The following is a 24,952-nucleotide window of genomic DNA, read 5'->3' as shown; positions in this document are numbered from 1 at the left end:
TTTTTCTTTGCTTTTTTTTTCTTTGCTTTTTTTTTTCTTTGCCTTTTTTTTTTTTCCATCTCTCTCCTTTGAACACTATAATCAGTGTATTGTCAGCCCTTAAATTACAGACTCTGTGCTGGCTCTTTAAAGTATTAAATTCAATTAGCCCGTTCCTGCTTGCTGACTGTAAGCTGTTTTCTTTCTGAACATACACACAAAGGCTCATCACACGTGCTTGAGTGTATCTGACTTTACTCCTTTATTTTTGGGTAGTGTCCCACTTTCTTTTTATATGCCTTATCTGCATATGGCTTGTCGCAGAGTTTCAGAGTCCTTTCCAATCTTTATATTTCCATGTAGGCAATATAAGGTGGAAGCAATAGGTCGGCATGGGTCATGCAGCAGAGGGATACGGTGTCTTCTCTGGGGGGAACAGGGATCCCCCGTTGTTTCCTGCTGCAGGAACCGTGTGGAGGCATCAGGCTGGTCCCGTGCAAGCCCTGTGCAAATTCCTGTTGCTGGTCTGTGCTGGTCACACAGCACTGTTTATTGTTGGTGAGAAAACCGCATGATGAAGAGCTGGACTCACTCTGTCCATATAAATTCTGATTCATGGCTGTACAGCCCATGACGCTACCACATCCTCTGAAGGGTTTTTTGAAGTACAAACGTGTTCAGGATCACTTTTTGTCCTCTTGTTTATCTCGTTGTTTTTGGGGCCTGCTGTGGTTTCAGTTGTGTGTGAAGGGCTGCAGGGGGAATGGACAGTCCTCCTGAGTAGAAGGAAAAGAAAAGGATTTTTAATTTTAATTTTTTTTTAAAGTAAAACATCTTTATTGTAGGAAAATCAAGAAGAACGACTCTGTTAACTCTGTTAAGTTTTTGGGTTTTTTTTGAGAAGCTGAGGAAAAAGGCCAAAACTCATCAGATTTGTCCCGAAGAACCCAAATGGGATCTAAATCTCTTCTAAAAAGCTCTGAAAACAAACTCAACATATCAATGTGCGCCAGCGTTACTGATCTGCAGTTATTGATGAGAACATTTTTTCTTTGGTCATATTTGGAAGCATTTCAGGATTTTATTATTTGAGCTTGTAATTTGAGCACTTCATGAAAGATGAGTCTTGTTCTCATTTGCACTGGCAGCTTTTCCTATATCTGCAAACTCATTTCTCTGTTTCTTGACCTTACCTAACAATTGATATTCATGTAAAATCAAGGTAAATTTGTGTATATTTTGTACTGCATATCAGATCTTTTCCCTTCTTTCTCTTCCTGTGCTTTTCTGAATTAGGAAATCTTAAAAACATTTAAGTGATTTAAAAGATTTTGAGCTTTGAAATGTCAGGTTAGAAATACTGAATTTTTGTCACCTGTTTTCCTTAAAGTTCTGCCTTAAAACAGCAAAAAACCCAGCTCTTTATTACTTAATTGAAGGGATAACCTCTCAGAACTTTTCTCCTCAGAACCTCTCCTGCTGGGTAGTGGTTGCACAGAGCCACCAGCTCCTGCTTTAAAGTTTCTCTTGGTCTTTGTATCCTTGATGTAGATATTTCCCAGTTGAGATAGCTGGGACTTTTTGAAACTTTGTGGCAGCTGCGTTTGGTGCGTGGTTTGGGGTTTAGGTTTTGGCGTTGTTGTTGTTTGGTTGGTTTTATTTGTACCTTGCTATCCACAAGGCTGTAAGCTATGGAAGTTCTGGTTAAGAGTACTGTGAAACTTGGTAAGCAAATTAAATCTTCTTGTGCAGTTGCTTTAAGGTGGAGGGGCAGATCTGAGTGATTTTAAGTGATCTGAAAAAAAAAATATTTCTTCTTAACGAATTAGTTAGTCCACTTTAATATCTGGTTACATAAACCTTCTTTTCTGACTACTTGCCATTTTCTGGTAGAAAACAAGAAAATGTTGAAATGTCCTGTGTGCACACTGAGGACAAGGAGCGGGTTTTACTTTACATTTGATTAAACAAATCCATGTCCCTACTGAGCAGGGTTCATTCTATAAAAATTTATCCTTAAAATTCATGTATATCTCTGTTTCAGCTGTGTTCATCTCTATTTTCACTTTGCCCAGGTGTTCATATCAAAGAAAGTTATGTCCCTTTTTTGTTAGTGCTGTACGCATGCTTATCCAGTTTATTTAATCCCTAAAATGTTTATCCTTCATGAACAGGAATCCTTTTTTTACAAACAACTTTAGTCACAAAACTTCAAATTAAATTACATGCCGTTTTGGCTCAGGTTGTCACTCCCTTAGTAAAGTGATTTCTCGGTTCTGTTGGCAGCCTGCCCAAAGGTGGGCAAGTGTAACACTGTACCACTTGATACATATATAGACTCTATAAATAGTTCTCCTGGGTTGTCTTGCACGGTTCTCGGCTTCCTGTGTGAGGAGTTCATCTCTTCTGCTGGAAGTATCACTCACATGACGCAACCTACTGGCAGCATGTAGGAGCTGCAGTTGGATGTTTTGTGTGATGGGCTGCTTGTGCATGGGGGTATTTATTTTTTATTTATTTTTTTGGTATCTGGAGCATTATCTTACTCTGTTAGGACAAAATATAAATAACGAAAGCTTTTATTCAAACATCAACAAATGAGTCCTACAGCTGGCCTATAGATACTTAGCTCTTGTTAGGAGAGGGTTTAATTTTAGAATTGATTTTACATGGCTTTAGGCTGCTGCTGGATTGGGCTGGCCTGCTTTTTCATCCCTGCAACATCCTTTTATTATCGGGATTGTACTTCCAGTATCAAGTGATTGCGCAAGATGTGTTGGATCAGCCACTTGAAATCCGTGTGTCCAAGTAGATTTCTAGCATGTGCTTTTCTGATGAAGTGATGAAAATAGTAAGAATTCAATCACAGATTAGGAATTTAAAAAAGGATCAGTGGGGTACCTTCTTTGGGTGGTATAAACAGGCTTTTGCCAAGGTACTGATCCCTGCACAGTCATTCCTGTGTCCAGTTTGAACATAGTCCAGTGCTTCAGTTCATAGGCAAAATTGGTATATAAAAATATATGGGTATATAAGTAGGTTTATAAAATGAACTGTGGGTTTGTTGTTTTGTTTTCTTTTTTTCCCCCACATGTTTTTGGATCTCAGATGAGTTTTTTTCAAATTGAAGCATAGAGGGACATGCTCGTCAAGCAAAGTAAAAGTAAAATTCTCAAGTAGACTAAATCTGATGCACCACACTTTCTATTTGGAGGATATTTTGTAGTATCTTGGCAGGACTCTTAAAGCCCAGTTGCAGTTTGTAAAGTGTGCTTCGCTTCTTTGTCGCATACTCTGAACAATGCTCGGAATGTTCGGGTGCAGTTTGGGTTCTCAAACCTTGTGTATTGAGAATGACATAACATGAGGTGAAGTTTTTCGAGTGTTTTCCTGCTACATAGGTCCCAGTTTTCCTATGCATCTTAGGTGTGTTCTTGACTTGTATTCCCCAGGCCTTTTTTGACTGGCAATTATATGGGAGCTCTTTGAAAAAGGCAGTAAGTTATGTTTTTCTTGGCAAGGTTGCTGCCTTTCTTTTTTTTTTCTTCCGCTGAAGCTTCTTCTCAAAACAATACTGATTCCCTTCACAAGAAGATACTGTCCACATCGCTTGCATATGATTTTTTTGGTTATTCTTAGTATAATTTTGGGGGGAATATACAAAGCCAGGAATTTGAAATAAGTCTTCAAGCAAAACTATAGTGGCATGCTTTTACTTCTCCCCTTAAGTGTCGGTGTTTACCTTTTAAGCTCAAACAGCTCCTCATACACTACCAAAAGATTAACTCTTTACTCCACTAGGTTCTGTATACTTCTCACACTGGGTGGGAATTGAAGGTGTGCTAACACAAAAGCTGTTAGAGCCTACATTAAAGTTATCTGGGGGGATGTAGAGGTGAGTGTGCCTATGTTATATTGATTAAACATTGCTTTACCTCCGCTCGATACAACCTCCTACAGACAGGCACAACTCTATGGCTGAAAATCTTTCCATTTTAGATCTGTGAAACTTCTTGTGTTATTTGAAGTTGGTGGTGTTGGTTTTTCCAGCTATGTGAATTGCTATAATAGAAGCTATTCCCTTACCTATCATGTTCTTCTTTCTCCCCACACCAAGCTGCTGCTGCTGCTGCTTTTGAATACTGAACTTGCATTAAACCTGAGAAGTAATGGCATAAGTGCCTTTCCACCCACTTACAGTGAGCTCAAGCTTGTAAAGCTCAAGGCTTTGCCTGGGTGGCAGTGGTGGCTGCTAATTTATTTCACCCTGGGAAGTGAAACTGCCTGTTTCTCAGCACCTCTGACAGCAGAGCTGCTGTGCCGATTTGCTGCCTTCCAAAGGATAAGGCCTTGTTCCCAACCACCTTGCTCTTGCACCTGACCCCTTCGCATTGTACTGGCTCTGGTACTTCATGTGCCCTTCCATGGACTGATCCAGGTTACTAAAACTGTCCTGAGAAAACTCCACAGCTCTGAACAGAAGCTTGTTTTCTGGTCTATCTGCTAATGTGATGAATTTTTCAGTCACAATTGGCTGATCTCCACAATTGTAAGTAGATTTTGAGGTGTTACAAGTGGGTGGGACCAGCAAAGCTATTGAAGCTGCTTCTCTTTTTTTCTTTTTTTTTTTTTTTTGCCTTAAGTTGTAGCTTTCAAATATTACAAGCATTAGGAAAATACCATCATTTTGGAAGTTTTCTGAAAACTTGCTTTCTACTGATGAGACTTTTGAGGATATAGACTGGACTGTTAAGAAGCTATAGTGCAAGGCATTGAACACTTTACAAACTCTCACTCTGTATAGCTACTTAGGTGAGGTTTGAACTTCCTTTGAAAATCTTGTCTAATTTGTCTCTCTGTGTCATTTTCAAAATAACATTTTGGAGTTTTTTTCAATAGTCTAGTATGTCAAGTTAAATGTACAAGAAAAAATGGTCAATGATCCCTGAAGACATGGCTGTGGCTTACTAACTTCATCAGTCTGTTGCAAGACATTAAATAGCATTGTGACCACAAAATTGCAGACATAAACCTCTGATATGTGTCTTTATTAGGAAGCAAGCTTAAAAATAGCCTGTAATACACTCTAAGGTGTGAGTTTTATTGCTTGATTTCAAAGGATTTTGTGTCAACAATATTTGCCTTCCTTTCCAAGAAATTTCTCCAAGTAGATTTTTAATAAACACTCATTAAATCATTTATAGTTGGGAATTTTCAAGTAAAAATTGGGTTATTCATTTTGAAAATGGATTGAAATGTACTACTTGCTGATAATAACAAAAATATCTCAAAATTGGTCCTTTTCTGTTTGCCTGAAAAAGAACTTTGTGATATTTGATTATTACTGTAGTAGAGGAAAACAGCAGCAGGCAAATGTAGAAGGTCCCTTTGATTTCTATTAAATACAACTCTTTCTGTTAGAACCAGAATTGGGTTTTGTTTGGTTTTTTTTTTGGTTGGTTGGTTTGTTAGTTGGTTTTTGGTGGGTTTTTGGTTGGTTGGTTGGGTTTTTTGTTTTTTTGTTTTTTGGGTTTTTTTTTAAGGGGGGGTTGTTGTTTGTTTGGGATTTTTGGTTTTGTTTGGGTTTTTGGTTTGTTGTTTTTTTTTTTTTAGTTTTGTTGGAGTTTTGTTTGGTTGGTTTGTTTTGTTATTTTTTTTCAGATACTGGTTCTTGCTGATAATTTAAAAGTACAAAAAAACTCCCCAACCGTTTTCATTTTAGATACCAAAGCATTTTTGTACATTTTCCAATTAAAGCTTATGATTTGCTTGACTAACTGCTGAGGTTGAGGGGTTTTTTCTGCCTTGGGGTCAGACTTGAAGGCAAGGGAGGGTAGACTGGGAACAGACTTGCTTATTGTTATTTGAATTGACATTGGTTCTGTGATCCAGGGCAGTGTGATAGTCATAGGCGTACAGTCTGTGCTGTTAATTACTCAGCACAGGGAGTTGTACGGCTGCTCAGTGGCTGAAGACCAAAACTCAGTTTTCACCCGTCATAGGTTTAATCAGTTTCTTGTACAGGGAGGGCATCTCGTGCATTCTCTTACTACTGTTATTTGTTTGGGGGGGGGTGTGTGTTGTTGTTGTTGTTGTCCTGTGATGTGCAGAAGAATTCAATTACTATTTTAGGTCTGTACTAAGCATGCATTCAAATTCTTGTTGTAGGACTACATAGCAGTTGATAGTATATACGTTTGGTATGCCAGTCTTCTTGATATGTGTCTTTGGAATACCTTCTTCAGCTCTTTGGGAGGCAGTCAGTCTGAAGTCCAACTGCTCATTTGCACGTTGAAGATCCCCAGTGCTGTAATTTTATAGCTGTTGTGGTTGATGTCCTGTTTTTTTCAGGCCTTCACAACACTTTTTCTACTCATGCAAAATACTTGAGACTGCTATCCTCCTGGCAAGCCTGAAGAATCATCCTGTGTAGCGATGGCTCCTAAGAGGGACCCTGTTGATACAGTAACTATCAGTGGCTCTGTTTATTTATGTGAAAGACATTTGTTCTGTGAAGATAAAAAAACTCTGCCTGTACTCAAGTAACATCTGATGACGCTTGACTTTTTTTCCTTTTTTTGACAATCCTATGGATCATTAACACAGGCAAATGAAATTTAGATACTTAACCAGAAAAGGCTGAGATTAGTTGAGAAATTCCGGGAGGAATTTCTCATCCAAAGATGAGGCATCATAATCTCAAGATTCATTTTTAGCCGTAACTTGAACTGGTCTAGCTTTGTTAGCCAGTAGTTGAGATGCAAGTCTGAAAATTTTGGTTTCATTGATGGCATTGTATCAGTTTTTAAAAGGGGCAGCTTTTGTGACAGAATCTTTGGACAGGCTGTAAGTTCATCCCAATGTGCCATGGTGCTTGAGAAGAGTAGAGACTGGTGATTCTGTTTGTGGAGATTTGATATCTGACTCTGTCTGCCTGCAGAAGTGACTTATTGCAGCCTAAATAATATAGGAAAATGCAATTAGAGTATATGGAATTGCAAGTAGAGTAGCAACAAGTATAGAAATGCTTGGAAGAGTCTGTAGAACCACATGGACTCTGGAGAGTGGAGGGGAAAGAGAAAATGTGGGAAATGCACTTGCCTTATATGAGGTATAAAGTTTGAAGAAATGCTTTAACAGCTGCCAGCAACAGAAAGGCTTTTTCAAGACAGGAAAGCTGAGGTCAGTGAACGTGAGATCATGGCTTAGGAGGTCACTGATCTCCAGCAAGGAGCTCTGCAGAGATGCTGTCTCTGTAAACCTGGGGAGTGAGTAGTCATGTGGAAGAGACACAGAGAGAGAGAATAGCAAAAGGCTAAACTGGATGCTGCTAGTAAACATGGCATTTTAAAGGGAAGAAACCTACAATTTCTCACAGTACCTAATTAGCCTATATGAAGAGTTTTTCTTGAGGTTTTGTGCATACCTTGTGCATTATTTTTGTCATGAAATCATCTGATTCAGTAGGAGTGAAGATTATGCCAGGGAAAGTGTACCTCAAATCCTTCTCAGTAGCCCACAGCTTCTGATTTTAGGAAGGTGAATTGATCCATAAAGTACCAAGTATAAAGATAACAGTTTCATGTAGATAGTTATAATGAAAAATTTGGAAGAGAACTCTCTTGGTTTATGTGTTTTGGGTTATGGTAAGCATGTTCTAGTTACTGGCAATAAAAGCCAATATTTTGATGTAAAAACATGGCTTGTCTTGAATATATGAAGGATGCCTGCATTTACCAAAAGCTTAAAAGTAAAATCTAGTAATTGCCAGTGCTGTCAACAGATGAATTTGGAAAGAGTATAAAATGTGAGGAGTTTGTCAAAAAAGTAGGTGAGACAAAGGAAAGAGCCCAAGAATGAGGAATTTCATAAATGAATTCTATCGACCAGGCATTGTCAGTTTTCCTGGGGAAAAAAATTTATGGTGCCATGTATGTCATTGCTGTGAAGCTCATTGTTCCCTATGTCAATAGTGTCTGTTTCCTGATGAAATAAAATATTTTTCAAACAAAGCTGGGTGTTGCCTTTGTTTTTAACTTTTTATTTAATATTTCAGCTTGTGGATAATAAGCTAAATGTATATTTTTACACATACTAGAAAAAACATTTTGATGGTGAATTGCTCTTTATATACCCAAATGTAGCTTTATTAAAAAGCTTGAATTTTAAAATGTGATAGGACTTGCAAGATCTGAGTTTGCAAAAGCGCAGAAATTTTAAGTTGGTCCCAGATGATTTCAACTGGATGATGTGTTGAGAAACAGAATTTAATGGTAACTGTGTGGAAGCTGCTATGGTTTTGCATGGCCCCTGGTCAGTTGGGGTCAGCTGTCCTGGCTGTGTCCCCTTCCAACTCCTTGTGCACCCCCAGCCCCCTCGCTGGCAGGGTGATGTGAGAAGCAGAAAATGCCTTGCCTCTGTTTAAGCACTGCTCAGCAATAACAAAAACACCTCTGAATTATCAACACTGTTTTCAGCACAAATCCAAAACAAAGCCCCATAGTAGATACTGTGAAGAAAATCAAGCCAAAACTAGCACAGTGGGACCATAAAATGCCTGTTTTAAAGAGAGGAGAGGTAAAGATGAAGCTGTTTTGAAAAAGCAGTAGAGAATTAGGACAAAGTGTCTTGGACACACAAGCAGTTTTGAATATATGGACCCACTGTTACTTGTAGTTACAGTAAACTTTTATTGTTATGTTCTGTTTAGTGTAACAACCACAACACAAATCTTTAAGTGAACAAGATGTATCTCCCAATAATGCTATTTTTTTCTATTGTGAAATATGCTTTTTAAATGAACAGGCTATTCAATTCATCCAGTTCATTTTGTGAACTCTCTGTGTATTTACTGCTGTTTGAATACTTCTCTGGGGACTCTTGGTGTTTATTAGTGTTTTCGCAGGCATTTCTTGCAAAGTACATCATGAACGCAGTACAAAAAGTTCCAAGTGTGGATGTGAATAAATACTGAGTACTTCTGTAGATTAGAGCAGCCCTGCACACAAACAAGCTATTTTACTTCAAAGTGAAGTGATACATTTTCGCTCCTCCTGCTATACCAGTATCCACTGGCATTCCCCACAGCTGAAACACTAAGTGACTGAGTGTTCACCCTGTTAGAAAGTTGTTGAGTTTTGATCACCTGCAGCAGTTTAAGTTGTTAGAGAATGCATTTTCATGTTCCCTCTGATCTGCCTCATTTGCATTTACATGGTACCAGCCCAACAATTAAATATTTTGGAAGACTTCCATTTCTTATTTTTGTTTTGTTGTTGTTGAGGTTTGTTGTTGGTTGGATTAGTCCCCATGAGCTTACTGTGGGGTTGAACAGGTGGTGGTAAAGAGGAAGTACAGGACGTGTGGTTGGAGAGGAAGGCAATACTTCCTGGGAGGTCATCAATTGTGTGTCGTAAAATCTGTGAAGGTGTTTTCACTTAACACTTTAGACCAGTGTAATTTGGCTTTGCTTCAAAATGATCTAATTTCCTTCATTCTAAGCAATTAGTTCCTGCCCTTCCTTTTTTTTTTTTTGGCACATTTTGACTGGCTGGTCAGGCCTAAACTGATCTTTACTGGGTAGAAAGCCTGGCTATACTAGAATAGTTTCTGCTGGAGGCACATGAACAGAATCAAATATCTAACCTTACATATGTTGGAAGAGCATCAATAGATCTTCATGTGTATACAAATTTTCCTACAAGTTGTTCTTTTAAAAAGTTAAATTAATGCATTCTTGGTATATGGGGCACAGCACAGGAATCAGTGAAGACTTCCTAAACACTTGATAGCTTTTATTAAGAGTACTGACTGTTAAGGTATTTCCTCTTGGAATAAATGATTGTTATTTATTTGTAGGTTTTCACTACTTCTTCTTAACCTGGAAGAATATTATTTTGAACAGCACACAGCTAATCATATTATAAATAAAGGTCACAAAGATGAAAGGTAAACAACTTTTACGTAACTTCATTTACTGGAGTCATTCTAGTCTCATGTATTCAAACACAACTAATTTTTTTTATTATTATTTATTTTAGAAAATTCAGAGGCTCTCTAAAAATCTGTTCAAAGTCAATTATTTTTGAACCAGATGACAATATCCAACCCATTATCAAGGTAAGCAGTGCAAACTTAAATTTTCTGGTAACTTAAGATTCTCTTTAAATAGGTTTTAAGAAAGGTTTTATATTTTTATAACTTGCTGCAGATACCATTGAGAGACTGCATTAGTATAAAAGCCCCAGAAGATAATGAAGCAAATAACCCTTTCACACGGTAGGTGAATTTGGGTTACTGTGTACATGTATTTATCTTCTTTTAAAGCTGAAATGTCCATCACTTCAAATATCTTATTTACATTTTAGGGATACATCTGGAGGGATTTCAGTTCTATGTAGCCAGGTAAGACCTGCATATAACAGATTCTTGATGTATAAATGAGTGAGGTTACATAAAGAAGCGAGCTTGGATTCTTTAATGGTGTTTGTCTCAAAACTGGAGTCCTAGGGTGGGGAGTTAACTGAAGACAAAACTAACTAGTGTCAAAAACTCAGCAGTAATATGAAGCTATTGATGCTGGAAATTTCAAACTGTTAATGACTTCATTAAGTCATTAGTTTCATAAAGTGAACTTTTTGCACTGTGCATTTTATAATGGAGCTTAAGGCAACTTCAGAATTGAATGAAAGGAGAGGGTAGACTGAAATGAAACATGTTATTAATCATCTTTAGTTTGGTCTTGTTATACTACTTTCTTCTACTTCCTGCAGTTTGTTGTGGTAATGGCAAAGACATCTTGATCCTTGCATTTCAGCTTTGTGAAAACTTTGGTTTGTGCTCTATGTCCACCAAACAGTTTTCAGAAGCTGTCTTGAAATACTGTCTTTAAGTTTCAATCAAGAGTTTTGATTTACTTGGATATGTTCATACTTAAAGTTAACCAAGGGAATACACTTCAAATTTTAATAAATAGCAGTTGGTAAGTGTTCTAAAGCTGTAAAAGTTTCAAAACGATGTTTTCATTTCGGGAAAGAATGGTGTTGAGGTGGGAAGTACAATTTTAAACATTCTAGCATATTTGTGAAACCTGTCCTTAGCAATACCTGAAATTGATAGCCTTGCTCAGTTATGTACTGCTGCAGTCAAAAATGAACTCAGACATTTAACATTATCGGTGCTAGAGAAGTTTGTGGACTGTGTTAATGTAATCAGTATATATAATTTCATCAAAACTACTTCTATGAAGAATATTTTGTAGTCAAGATTTCTTGAGTTGGTGGGATTTTTGTATATTGAGAGTTTGTAAAAAAGGTGTTTCTAACTATTCCATGCAATGGCTCCACCATACATCATAAAAAACATCTCATAGGAAAGGAGAATAACTTTTAAGACGGCTAGTATGGTTAGCACCCCCCATTCCTCCCATGGGTAGCTCACTAGTCATCCTCCTGTCTCTGTGGAAGTGCTCTGAAATAGTTGGGTGGCATGATAAATGCTGGTATTTTGTATAAGAGGCTTACAGACCTTCAAGTGTCAAGTAGTACTTATGACACATCATGATCTAATTATAAATATATTTCTAAGTAGAATTTTGCCTTGTAGGAAACTGCATGTAGTGGATAACTGGAACATCTTAAACATCTTTGCCTTTTAGACTCAAAAAAAAAAAATTGTTAATACATAACTGGATAAACAGCTTTGCTTTATGCAGCAGGCAACTTAGAAACTAATGACTTTAAAATAGAGTAAATGGGAATAATAATTTGAGATTACTTCAGTATTTTTTCTCAAGATAAAATTGGAGGGAAATCCTCCAAAATAGGAAATGAATACAGTATGCTAAAATTTTTGCTCAGCTTACAAGTAAAGGAAAAAACCACCCCATGTCTACTTCATGTAACATGAAGTATTCAGTGTAGAAAAATGTTTAGTTATCCCACAGAAGAGTGATCTGAATGTAATGCAGGTTTCTCATTCTGATTCTCCTCTGGCGTGATTCAGGTCTGTACATGCTGATGTCAGATGAATGACACTAATTGCCATTATATTTTGTGTAGCACTTAAAGAGGCATGCTGAGCTTGTGAGCTTCTAAGCACACCACTTGCTTTCTTTAGCTGGACAGTGTTGTGAGTGCTCCTGTGGTGAAGGCTGGCTCTGTTGTCAGCTGGTGAAAGTGGGAAGGGTCTATGTAGCAGCCAGAAGACTTCTGGCTAGAGCATGGTACCTATCTGTTCTTGCAAGTTTAATACTTGTCCTTGGTTTGAGGCTGCTGCCACAGTGCCTTGGAGTGTAGAACCCCAGGTGTGGTGGCTGTAGGAATGAAACCGAGGCACTGGAAAAGCATCAGCCAAATCTCTTGGGCCATGAACTAGAAGACAGTAGGTAATGCAGTCCAGTGTGTTTTGTGTAGTTCAGAACCAATCCTGAATCTTACACTTTAGACCTTTAGCAAACTTAAGCAAGTTTGAGCTTTCCCTACAAACAGAGCAAAACTATGACTTATTTCTGGCTTGTCTTTCAGACAGTGGATAGTAAGGCACAAATATCTACAAACCAATGTGCTAGCAATAAAGTCTTTTTATTGAAGTTGTGAGAGTGTTGTGAAGGAGGGTAGTTTCATGTGGCTTTTGGGTGGGGGGAGATCCTCTCAGATCTGAGAAGAAATAAAACTGTTCAGAAGCATGCCATGGGATGTGAGAGGAAATCTGGTGTCCATGGTGTCTGGAACTGTAAGCAAAACGTTTAGCAGCAGAAGAAAGGCATTCATTTGAGAAAGTTTACACAGTAGTTTATGTAGTGAGTTGCCAGTCTGGGATAATTCCCGTTTGGACAAAACCCTAAGGCCATGAGTCACCAGAAGAGGGAGAGGATCCTTCTCCTGAATGTAACTGTGTGTATTGGCTTTAGTATTGCAACTCCTTGAAGGTCATATGATTAGCATGAAAGCCTACTATAAACTACATAAGTAAGCCCCTGAACTAAATTGGACTCTTGCCCCTTCTTGCTGCTAGCTGATATAAAAGCTCATTGTTTTTCTACAGTTTATCTGGGGTATCTAAAGCAGGGTATTATAACCCAGTGTTTTGCTTGCTTAAACAGTGGTCTTAGCTTTGTATTTATCAGTACTTCTGATTAATTTTATTATTTTTTAATGTTTGAAACTGTAATGTCTCTTTCAGGTTTTTCTCATTAAAGAAAGGAATGTTATTGCACCCTATAAAACAATAAGAGTGAGTATATATTTTTCGGTGTTCTTAGCAAGCTGAAGTTTTGCAAGGATTTCTGTTCTCATTTCTGAATAGGATAATTATCATTTGAGGAATATGACAGTAAAGCTTGAAAAAAAATAATTATACATACTGAAAAAACACTTCTGAATTCTTCCATGATGGCTTTCTGATGTTTCATGGAGGACATACTGCAGACCTGATGCTTACCATTTACCTTAATGTGGGCTCAATGGTCAGAGCTGTCAGTGGGCTGCTAGTATTCAGTGGACACTTCATCCTGGCTAAATGGCTTCTTCTCAGACTTCAGATGAGAGATTGCTAATTGATATTTCCCAGCTGAGTGCTTCACACTTCAAAGAAATTGCAGATAAGGTGGCTCACAGCAGAAATTGGAGGTTACTTCTGGTTGCTTTCTGCTGGTGGGGTCGGTGTGCTCTGATTCTGAGCCTGAAGGCTTCAAGGCATGGAAGTAAAGGTTTTTTGCCTGAAGTGTGAGATGAGTTGGGACACAGACACAAAAAGAAGATGCATGATCATTAGATATATTGCCCAAGAATTGAAACAGGCAGAATTATATTTCTCAATATATTTGTGCAAGTAAGAAATGTCAAAAATGATGAAGTCCATAAATTTGCATTATTGTAGTGAGCAGCAAAGAGGGCAAGAGATGATTTCTGTTCTCCCAACAACTGCTTTTGGGTTGGTTTTGTGATTAGATCTGCCTCTAAACTAGGAGTTTAAATTTTACTTACTTTGTTTGTTTTATTCTGTTAATTCTTCGGTGTGTTAAACCTGTTTTCTCTTCTAGTCCTACCATTTTCTGTTTTGCATCCATGTGCAAGATTTATTAAGTATCACAGAAATACCTTATCCCATTGCCAACACAATGAAAAAGAAAAGTCAGAAGGACTGTTTAGAAGGCTTTTCACTTCATTTTCTCCTAAGTTATGATTCATCCATAGCTAAAACATTTCTGACAGTTAACCATTACAATTTACTTCACTAAAGTGCAGCTGTGTTTCTGCATTTTAAAACAAGTTCACCTTCAATCACTTCAGATTTTTTTTCTGTTGCTGCTAAATATCTTCTACTTGAATCATTGCCAGTTCCATATGTTTTACTCAGTGCTAGAATTGGGTAATACATTTTATCTTCCTTGTCTTGCATTGATTGTTTCAGATCAATTACAAAATACTGAGCTATTGTCTTTGCATATGACTGGAGAGCTACAGAGACAGCTGCTCACATAAGCTTTTACATTGTTGGCTGTAAGCAATCCTTACAGACCATCCACTAGGATTTCTGAGAGCTGTGTTTTCCCTGTTGAAGGAAAATAGTGCTCTGGGTGAAATGTTACAAAGCATTTATCTAAAGTGCTACTGAATTCCTTGTCTCCCTATAACCCAATTCCATTTGCTTCCTGAAACATGCTTTCCTCTTGGATTGGTGTCAGTTCAGCTCAGATCACATACATTACACCGAAGATTGCCTAGATTTTCATGTCTTCCTTCAGTTTTAAATTAATCTGGCTATATCCACTGATCAATGTCTTGCTGTACTCTTACTGATCACTTTTTTTTATAAAGTCTAGCCTGAGAACTTACAAAAACCTACAGAAGTGTGTCGATATAGTTTTATACTGTATTCAGGGGTCATTAAAGGATCCCGTAACCTTTGCTAAATATGAGTTATGTGTAAATTTAGTATCAGTTGGTTTATGCTTATACTATTAATACACTTACATTAAAACCAGAAAAATCTACTATGAAATGACACTTAAGAAAACTGGAAAAACTTTGTAGGGGAAAAAGGAGGGTTCCACATATACTGAGTGATATGTTAGTGAGGCTTTTGTAAATGACTCATCAAAATAGGCTGTGATTGAATTTGGGATCTTTTCCTCTCAAAGCTATTTATGGAGAGAAGAATGATTAACTTTTTTAGCCCGTATTTTAAAGATTTGATGGGCTGGTATCTTTTGTCTACAAGATATACAGTAGCTGTTTAAATGTAATATGTCACTTTCTAGTTCTATATTTACATTATTTTTACCTGATATTAAAATAGGCAGAACGTGTACTAGCTCTACATTTACTGGTGTTTACAATGCATTAATTTGTTTGCTTCAAAGCTGTTATGTTGCATTGTATCAAACAATGGACAAAGTACTGCACAAAGAGCTTACCACAGGGAAGATAAATTTCTAAAGAAAAAAGATCAGGTTTTACATCTGCTTTTGGAATGTTTGAGGTATAGCACAATCTTTGATAGCATACTTTTACTACATTTTCTTTATTTATAATTTAGAGTGTTTGGGGGGTTTTTTGTTGTTTTTATTTTAGTTTGATTTTTTTTTTTCGCTGAGCTTTATTTGAAACTCATTTCTGGTAAACGTACTTTTGATTTTAGGGTAGAACAGAACACTTATTCCAACTGGATGTTGCTGGGAAAGTAGGAGATGTTGTGCAAACTCTGCATCAGGTATGTGGTTATTTGATATTACTACATACTTCATCACAGGATCTTTTGATTTTTTTAATGTAGAGTTTTCTTTTTTTGTTCTCAAGATGGAAATCTTGGAGTATCTATTTTTAAAATGTAGAGTTGAAAACAACATCTTGTTCTGACAGCAGTCCTAAGCAACCTGTATTAGCTTTCAGTATGCAGAGTGGTAGTATACAGACAAAGTAATAACATACCAGTAGCGATGAACAAACATTATCCTACTTTTAAAAGAAGTAATAATAGATATTTTAGTATTCTGTCACAAAGAATGGTAAAGCCCCTCCTGTTTCTGTTAGCTTCTGAGCTCTGTGGGAGATCTCTGTGCTATTTCACTTAAAGATTGTTGTTTAGCTTTACAGGGCTTCTTGTCTAGATAAGATGGGAGATCAAGCTGCCATGGTAAGTATCTGATTATTTCTAACATCTCTGTTTAATAGTGATATTATGATCACTGTTTAATAATAACTTTAATTCCATTTGAATCATATTTACTTTTCTTTCCTTCCACATTAGATAACTGCTATATTGCAATCACGCTTGGCTAGAACTTCATTTGATAAAAACAGGTACTTTTCTAATCACTTTCTACAGAGAAATCATTTTAACTTCTTGGTTGATTAGTCTATTGCATTGATACTTAGGTGGTTGTTTAAGAGTGTGAGTTCTCTAATTCAGAGAGTTATCTTTGAATTCTGAAGCATCTGGAATGGAGAGTAGGAAATTCTATGTTGTGAAGATGAACGTGTTAATTTTTTATGTCTCTAAACTGTTTTGTTTATCTGTGAATTTATTGTAAATTGGGCATCAGCATATGTCAAACAAAACTGTATAGAAAAGTCAACGGGTTTCCTGCAGCAGCATTCCTTTTCAGACTGCCTAGTCAAGTAAAGATCTCAACAAAGAACTTTTTTCCTGTGTGATATATCCTTCCTGAAGTCCCCTTTCTGATGTTCCAAGGCTATAAGCTAACCTAAAACCTTTCTAAAGAATTTAAGGGTGCCTCTACCAAAGTAAGAACTGGAGGTAAACTTACTCCTTTTCTTCACTTGTAGATTTCAAAGCATTTCTGAAACGCTGCATATGGAATGTAAAGCAGAAATGGTGACGCCACTGGTGACTAATCCAGGGCATGTGTGCGTTACTGATGCTAACTTGTACTTCCAGCCTCTTAATGGATATCCTGTAAGTGTCTCATAGATGATCTTGCATACAACATGAGCACGCTGCCCTGCTAGTGGATAGATTTAATTTTCTGTACTATTTCTCTTAAATGCACATAGAGCATATCTCCAAGAAGACTCTTTTTTTCAGTAATAATCAGAAGCTCCTTAGTTTTCTTTGATCTGTTCTGCTCTGTTGCATTCAGTGTATCTCTTCTTCTGAGGCTTTATTCTGTGCTAACTTGCTTAAAATTTACCTTCTAATGACAAAGCACAAAATGTCCTTTGTTCATTCTCTATTAATATTTGAAGATCATTTTTTGTAACACTTCATTTAAGATAAATTTCCAAATCTTACTCTGTGATGCCGTTCCTACCTAGTGAGAGCTTTATATACATGTAGTTTACTTTGGAAGATGTTAGCTAGGTTTTCTTTTAAACTGTTCGTTTCTTTCTCTAGAGGAAAACTGAGTACCTGTTGCAGATAGATTTCTGTTTTGGAACTTTGTCACAGAAATAGCAGCGATAGTCTTAGCAGGCTACTGACTTAGCTATGATTCTGTGAAACACCTTCAATATGGACATGGCAGTGGCACAGTTACCAGAAAATTTTTATTTTCAGGCTAATTTTTTTCCCAATTTGCTTGTCAGCAGCCCTGCTGTTGCTCCATCTGGATATGACTGGTCCTACAGGCTGGTAGGGCAGTGTCTGGCCAGGGATGAAGGACTAAGTTAGACCCATCCTCTAATCCCAATGCTGGGCTGATAGTATTCTCCACAGGGCTCAGTACCTGAGCCCACCTTTAGTGCTCTCATCTGCTGGGTACCCTGGGGAGGAAGAAAAGGAATCTGCCTAACTTGAGTGCCCTAAGGACAAGGAAAAGACAAGCAAAAGATTAAGAGAAGGAGTCTGGAGTCCCAGACAGAGAAAAGAAAGAAAAAACTAACTGCTTTAAAAGAAACATTGACCTAGAGAGATCATGTCTGTGACAAGAGGAAGGAAAGTCTGAAGCTAGTATGGAAAATGGAAAAAGGAATTAGAGAAGTGTGTTTGACAAAGGAGGAGTAGTTTGGGGAATGGATTTTTTAGCAGGGCCTGTTGCAATAGGGCAAGGAGTAATAGTTTTAAACTAGAAGAGACTAGATTCAGACTAGATAGAAAAAAAGTTTTTTACAATGAGGATGGTAAAACGCTGGCACGCTTTGCCCAGAGAGTTGATGGATGCCCCATCCCTGGAAACATTAAGATCAGATGTGACTGGGCTCTGAGCAACCTGATCTGGTTAAAGACGTCCCTGATCATTGCAGAGGGCTTGAACTAGATGTTCTTTAAAGGTCTGTTCCGACCCAAACTCTTTTTATGATTCTATGACATGCTAGAAGTATGTCCAAGCAAGGAAAATGTGTGTCACAGTGGAAGATGACAGTGCCATTTTTTCCAGCCGCCAGGTGGCATCATTGGCACAGTTTGCCCAGCAGCTCGATGGCTTCTTTACTTTTAAAATCGTTTTGTTGTGTGCTGCTTTCTCTCTTGCATGAGTATTGCCACTGGTGACAGACTCGGTTGATAATACACTGTGGTTTATTTATTCTTAAACTACTTTGCTACTCAGGAAAAAACAACAGCAAAGACAAACTTCCTCTTTTTAATGTGACTGCTTAGCATCTCTATTCCACTGCTAAAATGACATGGATGGATACCGTTTTCATGTTACTAGTATTTATAGTTAGCAAAAACCTCAGATTGTCTGGAGAGGGTAAGGTAGAACATAAACCTGCTGGCATGTCTCCATCTTTTCTTTCCCCTCCCTCATGCCCCGCAGAAACCGGTTGTACAAATAACACTGCAAAATGTGCGCCGGATCTATAAAAGAAGACATGGGCTAATGCCTCTGGTAAGCTCAAATATTTATTTTATTTTCATGTCTTGCTGTATATATTGTTTCTTAAAATGACCCGCTGAAACTGTGTGCATTGTTAGGTAAAAATCATGCATTTTTAAGAGCTCTGGATTAAGTAGTGAACGGCACTTGATGATCCCTTCTGGTTCTTGAGTGTTTTATTTCTTTATGTTGTCAAAAAGATGAAAACAGAAAGAGTGAACTCTGACAAGGATGAAAAGTTATTTTCATAAGCAGTCAGTATAGGGGAATGGGAGAAGGGAGTATCACCAGGGAGCAATTCATTCCATTTATCTCAAACACCTATCTTGGGTTCGAATTAATTTCTTTCTCATAGTGCATTTTCTCTCTGGATTGATTCATGGAGGAAGTTTGGTCACTGCTTCAGATAGAGGCTAATGTGGAGTGATGAGTCCCACTGTACATGACTAAGAGATGATGAGACTGCTCCAGTGGAACTTCAGCTCTATGCTTTCAGTGTTTGCACTGAAATTTTAGTCTTGTAGAAAATGTTTTGTTTTGAAGCACAATTAAACCAAATAGACATCTAATTCTTTTGCATCACTCCATTCACTTAGGCAAAAAAAAATATATTACTTATGCTCAATTAATCCAGGCAGAGCCAATCTATGGACAGCTGTAAAGCCATGTGCTCAGTTGGACGTAAACTGAATGCTTTTATGATTGGAAATAGAAAAGTTAAAATATTTCACTTTGTGGGCAAAACTGCTCCCCAGTATAGAGTCTGAAGATTTAGATATTAGTAACTGGAATATTCTGTTAACAAACACGAGTATTACAGCTTGTTAGTACTTGCTCTCATTTATGTTTTTCCCCCTGTTAACTTTTAAGGGCCTTGAAGTATTTTGCACAGAAAACGATCTGTGTTCTGACATCTACTTGAAATTCTACAACTATCAAGATCGAGATGAGGTCTATTTCCTTATTGCAACATATATAGGTTTGCAGCATTTATTTATTCATGTCATGTGTAGTACCTTGTGAAGGGAAATTTGTCTGCATTTTGGTCTGTTGATTTGTGGGAAGAATGAGAAGAATAAACAGAAGCTGTAAAAAATTTTAATAGAAGATCAGAATAAAGGTTGTGAAATTGCATCTATTTGTATGTGTTTGAAGAGCTGAGTATGAAATCTGATATGGCATTAACTTAATTCTTTTAATTTGCAACTTGATATGCACTGTCATTTAACACACACCCACCAAAAAAACCCAAACAAACAAACAAATGAAACAAAAAACCCTCAAAACACTCTCTTCAAAGCAAGAGATAAATAAGATCCACTCAGCTAAACAGTGTTTTGCTGAAAGAATATACACTGACTTGTGTATGGATCCCCTTGGCACTCAGTTTAGTCCAAGTAAAAATCCTATTGAGGAACTTCCTGCAACAGGTGGATTTTTGGTGCACAAATTTTGAACTTTCCTCAGTCTTAGTGATGAAAAGTACCATCCTGAAATAGTTAAATTCTTATTTCTATTAAATCTTGTATTCATTAATTCCTGGAGAGTGATGCATGTCTTTTGCAGATGGTGAACAGAAACTTTCTAAAAAACACATGTCCTGGAAAAAAAAGAAAAAAACTAATAGTTTTCCTGTAATGCTACTTCAACTGAAACACCGAAACTCATATTTACTGCCAATATTGAAAATGTTTATGTAAATTTTGTGCTATTTTTTTTTTGTACCAGAGCTCTAGTTCTGTTTTAATGAATTTGCCTAAATATCAGTTGACATTTTCCCCACTTCACAAAGCAAAGTGGAAAGGTCATAAAAGAATTACTTTCACTGAGAATTATTTTAGTGTTTTACATTTTTCTTTGGAAAGGAAATAGATTCTGACATTATTTTCTCTGTTATTGAAATAACTGCATGCTGTTACCTGCTTCAGACTTTGTTTTCTGGATAACTTTCAAAAATGAAATTTCAAGGTACAGATGATGATGATGGTGATGTTAGACCTTAGAGATAAAAAAAATGCCTTTTATCTAAAGGTGTTTGTAGCACCTCGGTATCTTTCTCTGACAGCAGAAGATCCTCTCTTTGAAGGTGCTAACACTTTTTACTTGTAGAATTTAAAGTACTAAAGTGAATGGAGGATTGGAATGTACCTTTCCAGCCTATGGTGAGCTAAAATAGAGGCCTGATGTGATCTAATCCAAATTTTTTTCTTGCCATCATGCCATGGTTGCAGTCCTTCCTTTCAGGCATTTGGCAAGGTACTGTAAACTGAATCAAAGAAAGGAACAATTTAAAAATAAATAAGTAACCCAGTTGTCCATCAGCATACCTTGATATTACAGCTATTAAGCAGAGAGTAATGCAGCTTGAATTTCTTGAGCCCCTGCCTATAATTCAAACAGAGGCTCTGGGTACATAATTCCTACTTTCTTAAGTAGGAGTCAAGTTTTCTTTTCCCTCTAGTCTCTGTTTCACTGGTTCTGAAATTAGATCTTCTTCATCCATCTTCTTCCACACATCATTGTTAGTGAGAAAATATATTTAATTTTTTTCTTGACTCTAGCAGAACTGCTTCTGGAAATTTGAAATCTTAAAGGTTGCCAGATTGCCAAGAGCCTTGTTCATGGGCTGGAAACATTTTTCTGTTCCTCCATAAATGTTCATCCATTCTTTTTGTTTTGTTTCAGCACTCCTTCTTTATTTTTTTTCTTGGTTGAATGCACTTTAGGCCCATTTGAAAAGATCTTTAAAAAGTGTGAAGTATGGTAGCTATTGAAACATGAAGTTGCCACTTGATTCTGACTTGTCCTGTTAAGCAACTATGCCCTTAATTATTTTATAGTATCTTGCATAATGTTAATCACATTATAATTTGGGGGTGGAACTCCAAACGTCACAACTCTTAATGTTTTGTTTTATTTTAGAAAATCACATTGCAGAGCATACAGCTGAAAGTTATATGTTGCAGTGGCAGCGAGGACATATTTCAAATTACCAGTATCTTCTTCATCTCAACAATCTGGCTGATAGAAGCTGCAACGATCTCTCCCAGTATCCTGTATTTCCTTGGATCATAGCAGACTACTCTAGTTCAGTATTAGGTATGTGTATAAAAAAGGCATGTTACTGCATCATGTCCAGCCTGAAATGTGTGTGTGTGGGTGGGGGGCTTTTACAATGCATAATGTTCATGTTACATCAAAATGAATCTGGTATTAGTGATCTTGGATGTTTTCTTGTGGACTTAACCTTCCTCTCTGGTTTAGGGGACAAAATACCTCACCTTTTTCTGTTAAATATTGCACTCCTCACATACAGAGTATGTACTAAACGTCTCCTTGTTTGCTTTGCAAATCAGCAGTACTGAGCATTCAAAGCCTTTCTGTGATTCTAAAAAATAGAAAAGAACCAGTAAAATTACTTTTTATGGAACAACTTCGATGCACTGAAATGTGTAGAATCTAGGTGTTCTTTTATAATTCTTAACATTGCAAGCTGAATGGGAGAGTCTGACAAGGCTTGTCCTTTATTAAGGATCTTAGAGCAGTTTGTGTGGGAAGCTGGTCCTTTTGAGGATTGTGTCCTTCTACAAGTAGTAGAGTAGGGATATCTCATGGTGTTTATCAGCACCTGCTCAAACACTTCAGTCTGGTTGTATGGTGGGACTTAACTGCAGCCTGACAGAATAGTTAATGAGTAGGAAGAAGGTGACACCAGCTGTTTTTGTGCCTCAGGTAGCAAGACCTTGCCTAGGTAATATTTATTGCTGTAACTGTCTCATACATTAACTACTGGTTCTTAAGCAAGAGATTATGAGATTGTCTACCTGGAAGTAAGAAGATGAGTAGCCATTTACAATAAGACTTAATGATTTTGCAGTTAGTAGGGAGAGAGAAAATTACTGAAGGGGTTCTGTGTTGTTTTTTGTTTGTTTTGTTGTTGTTTGGGTAGGTTTTTTCTTTTGTTTTTAAATATTGATTAGAGTACATGAATGTCTAATAGAAAACTTACTCTATAAAATTTTTTTTTTTAGATCTGACAAAGCCTGAAACATTTCGTGACCTTAGTAAACCAGTTGGTGCCCTGAATAAGGAAAGGCTGGATAGGCTATTGGTATGTATATCTTGGCAATTATGTGCTGCACATTTTTGGCCTTGTACCTATTGGCAATAAAAGAAGCTTTGTCCAGCAAGGTTTGGGAAATATGCAGATATCAAAGATAACTATAAACCTATCAGAAGCAAACATACCTATAATGATACTGCATTTATTTTCAGCTTAATTCCATCAGTACTGGTTTTGTCAGTACTATTTTAAAATTGTTAGAATCTGTTTCCTCTCTCTATTTCATATGTTATGCTTTTGAATGTTTTCCCTTGCTTTTAAAATAATATCCCCAAATCCATTTAAGTATGTTTATGGTAAGCATTGAGATGCTATAAGCATACGTGGATATATGAAACTTCAAGACCAATGGATTTAAACGCATAATGTAAAATATATTTGAAAAAAAAAAAAACCAAGAAAAAGTGGTAGAAATCTGAAGTATTTCAATTAAGAAAAATGCTGAATTTGAGGGAGAGTACTTCAAAGGGTGGAAATCTGGATCCATGGAGATCAGAGCACTAACTTGAAAATTCTATATGCAGATAATAGTGCACCAAGTTTTTCCATTTCTCAGAGTAAGTAGACTTTCTTTTCATAAGCTGTCAAATGCATAGTTACAGACTTAAAAGGTCCTCAGTTTCTTGGGTTTTAATTCTTTGTATAAAATCATTGTCTCCTATGGAAAGTTAATTATGCCAAAATAATTTACAGAACATAACTATATTTAATGTGCTGGAACCTTTATTAGTTCTTAATAAAGCATTAGGAAAAAATATTGACAGAATAACTGCATTATGTTGATAAAAAAGATGTTTCAAAATCATACAGCTTCCTAAGGTTGCAGAAGGTAAGAACATGATCAATATTATGCTTTCAGTAATAGTAGATAAAGTTTTCTTTCTAAAATCTGACTTTTCTCAAACTGTTATCTGCCTCATACTTACTGCAGTAAAAGTCATTCTGTTTAGGTTATGATAGATTTTAGGATAACACACAGGAGCTTCAGACAAGAAGGAATATTCTAGGTTGAATTGAGTCAGTATGTTCTTCCATACTCTCACTAAACTTGATGTGAAAGACAAAAAAGGAAGTCTGTTTGCACACCTTGGAAGTTGAATCATTGCAGTTACATGTGAAAGTGAGAGAGGAAAAAAGCCTGGATATCTGATGGTTCTGGATAATTGGTTTTAACAACTGTTTTGCGGTATCGATTTGCTCTGATTAAAGCTGCATAGTTATTAGAACTTAGGAGTTTGTTTTATTGTTAGAAAAATAATTGAGGGCCCTAATCTGTGCCTTTAAAAAAACGTGTATGTGTTTAGTATTGAGGGAAAGCAGGAATGCTGATTTTAAACAGACATTTCCTTCTTCTTATGTTGCAGACACGTTATCAGGAAATGCCAGAGCCTAAGTTCATGTATGGAAGCCATTATTCATCTCCGGGTTACGTTTTGTTTTATCTCGTTAGAGTTGGTAAGACAGCTTTTACATGCTCTCTGAGCAGACAATTACCTCCAAAGCATACAAGGCTTGGAGCAGGGTGCTGATTTTTTTTCTCCTTAGCTCCAGAATACATGCTCTGCCTGCAGAACGGAAAGTTTGATCACGCTGACAGAATGTTCAATAGGTTTGTTCCCATTTTGTCTATAACTAGTCTGGTTTTGTTTTCAAATACGCACTAATGGGGAGTGCAAAGCCTTAAAAATAATTTTTTATTTTTTGTATTATCTAGTATTGCAGAAACCTGGAAAAACTGTTTGGATGGTGCGACAGATTTCAAAGAGGTAAATGGCTGGAAAATTATTCAAGTGTTTCTTGTTATCTCTGCTATGCTTTCTCATCTCCTGTTGATCTGAGAGTTTTTGATTGGGGTGTGTTTGGTGTTTTTTTATTTCGTTGTTTGTAGTTTTCACTTGTATGGGTTTGTTTCCTTTTATTCTTTTTATTATTTGGTTTTTTGTTTTCTTTGGGGTTTTTTTGGTTTTTTTGGATTTTTTGGGGATTTTTTGTGGTTTTGTTTTGGTTTTTGTTTTGTTTTTCTTTGTTTTTTGTTTTTTGTTTTGTTTTTTGTTTTGTTTTTCTTTGTT

The 24,952-nt window shown here is 36.8% G+C and overlaps 1 protein-coding gene across 3 annotated transcripts in view; it reads left to right on the top strand.

The window, feature by feature from the left end:
* The window catches only part of NSMAF (neutral sphingomyelinase activation associated factor), a 40,131-nt gene that overhangs the window by 984 nt on the left and 14,195 nt on the right, over window positions 1-24,952 (top strand). For all 3 annotated transcript variants that reach the window (XM_027638490.1, XM_027638491.1, XM_027638492.1), the window contains exons 2-17: window positions 9,838-9,927; window positions 10,020-10,098; window positions 10,190-10,257; window positions 10,347-10,383; window positions 13,162-13,212; window positions 15,622-15,693; window positions 16,069-16,116; window positions 16,231-16,283; window positions 16,770-16,899; window positions 18,701-18,772; window positions 19,631-19,739; window positions 21,683-21,859; window positions 22,792-22,871; window positions 24,248-24,338; window positions 24,429-24,492; window positions 24,598-24,649. In XM_027638490.1, the coding sequence (XP_027494291.1) occupies window positions 9,838-9,927; window positions 10,020-10,098; window positions 10,190-10,257; window positions 10,347-10,383; window positions 13,162-13,212; window positions 15,622-15,693; window positions 16,069-16,116; window positions 16,231-16,283; window positions 16,770-16,899; window positions 18,701-18,772; window positions 19,631-19,739; window positions 21,683-21,859; window positions 22,792-22,871; window positions 24,248-24,338; window positions 24,429-24,492; window positions 24,598-24,649 (1,273 nt within the window). The remainder of the gene's footprint in view (window positions 1-9,837; window positions 9,928-10,019; window positions 10,099-10,189; window positions 10,258-10,346; window positions 10,384-13,161; window positions 13,213-15,621; window positions 15,694-16,068; window positions 16,117-16,230; window positions 16,284-16,769; window positions 16,900-18,700; window positions 18,773-19,630; window positions 19,740-21,682; window positions 21,860-22,791; window positions 22,872-24,247; window positions 24,339-24,428; window positions 24,493-24,597; window positions 24,650-24,952) is intronic.

Source organism: Corapipo altera, unplaced genomic scaffold (genome assembly GCF_003945725.1).
Source record: "Corapipo altera isolate COAL_440 unplaced genomic scaffold, ASM394572v1 49, whole genome shotgun sequence".
Classification (NCBI taxonomy): Eukaryota; Metazoa; Chordata; class Aves; order Passeriformes; family Pipridae; genus Corapipo; species Corapipo altera.
Note: the sequence above shows the minus strand (reverse complement) of the source record. Positions and strands in the feature narration are given on the sequence as shown.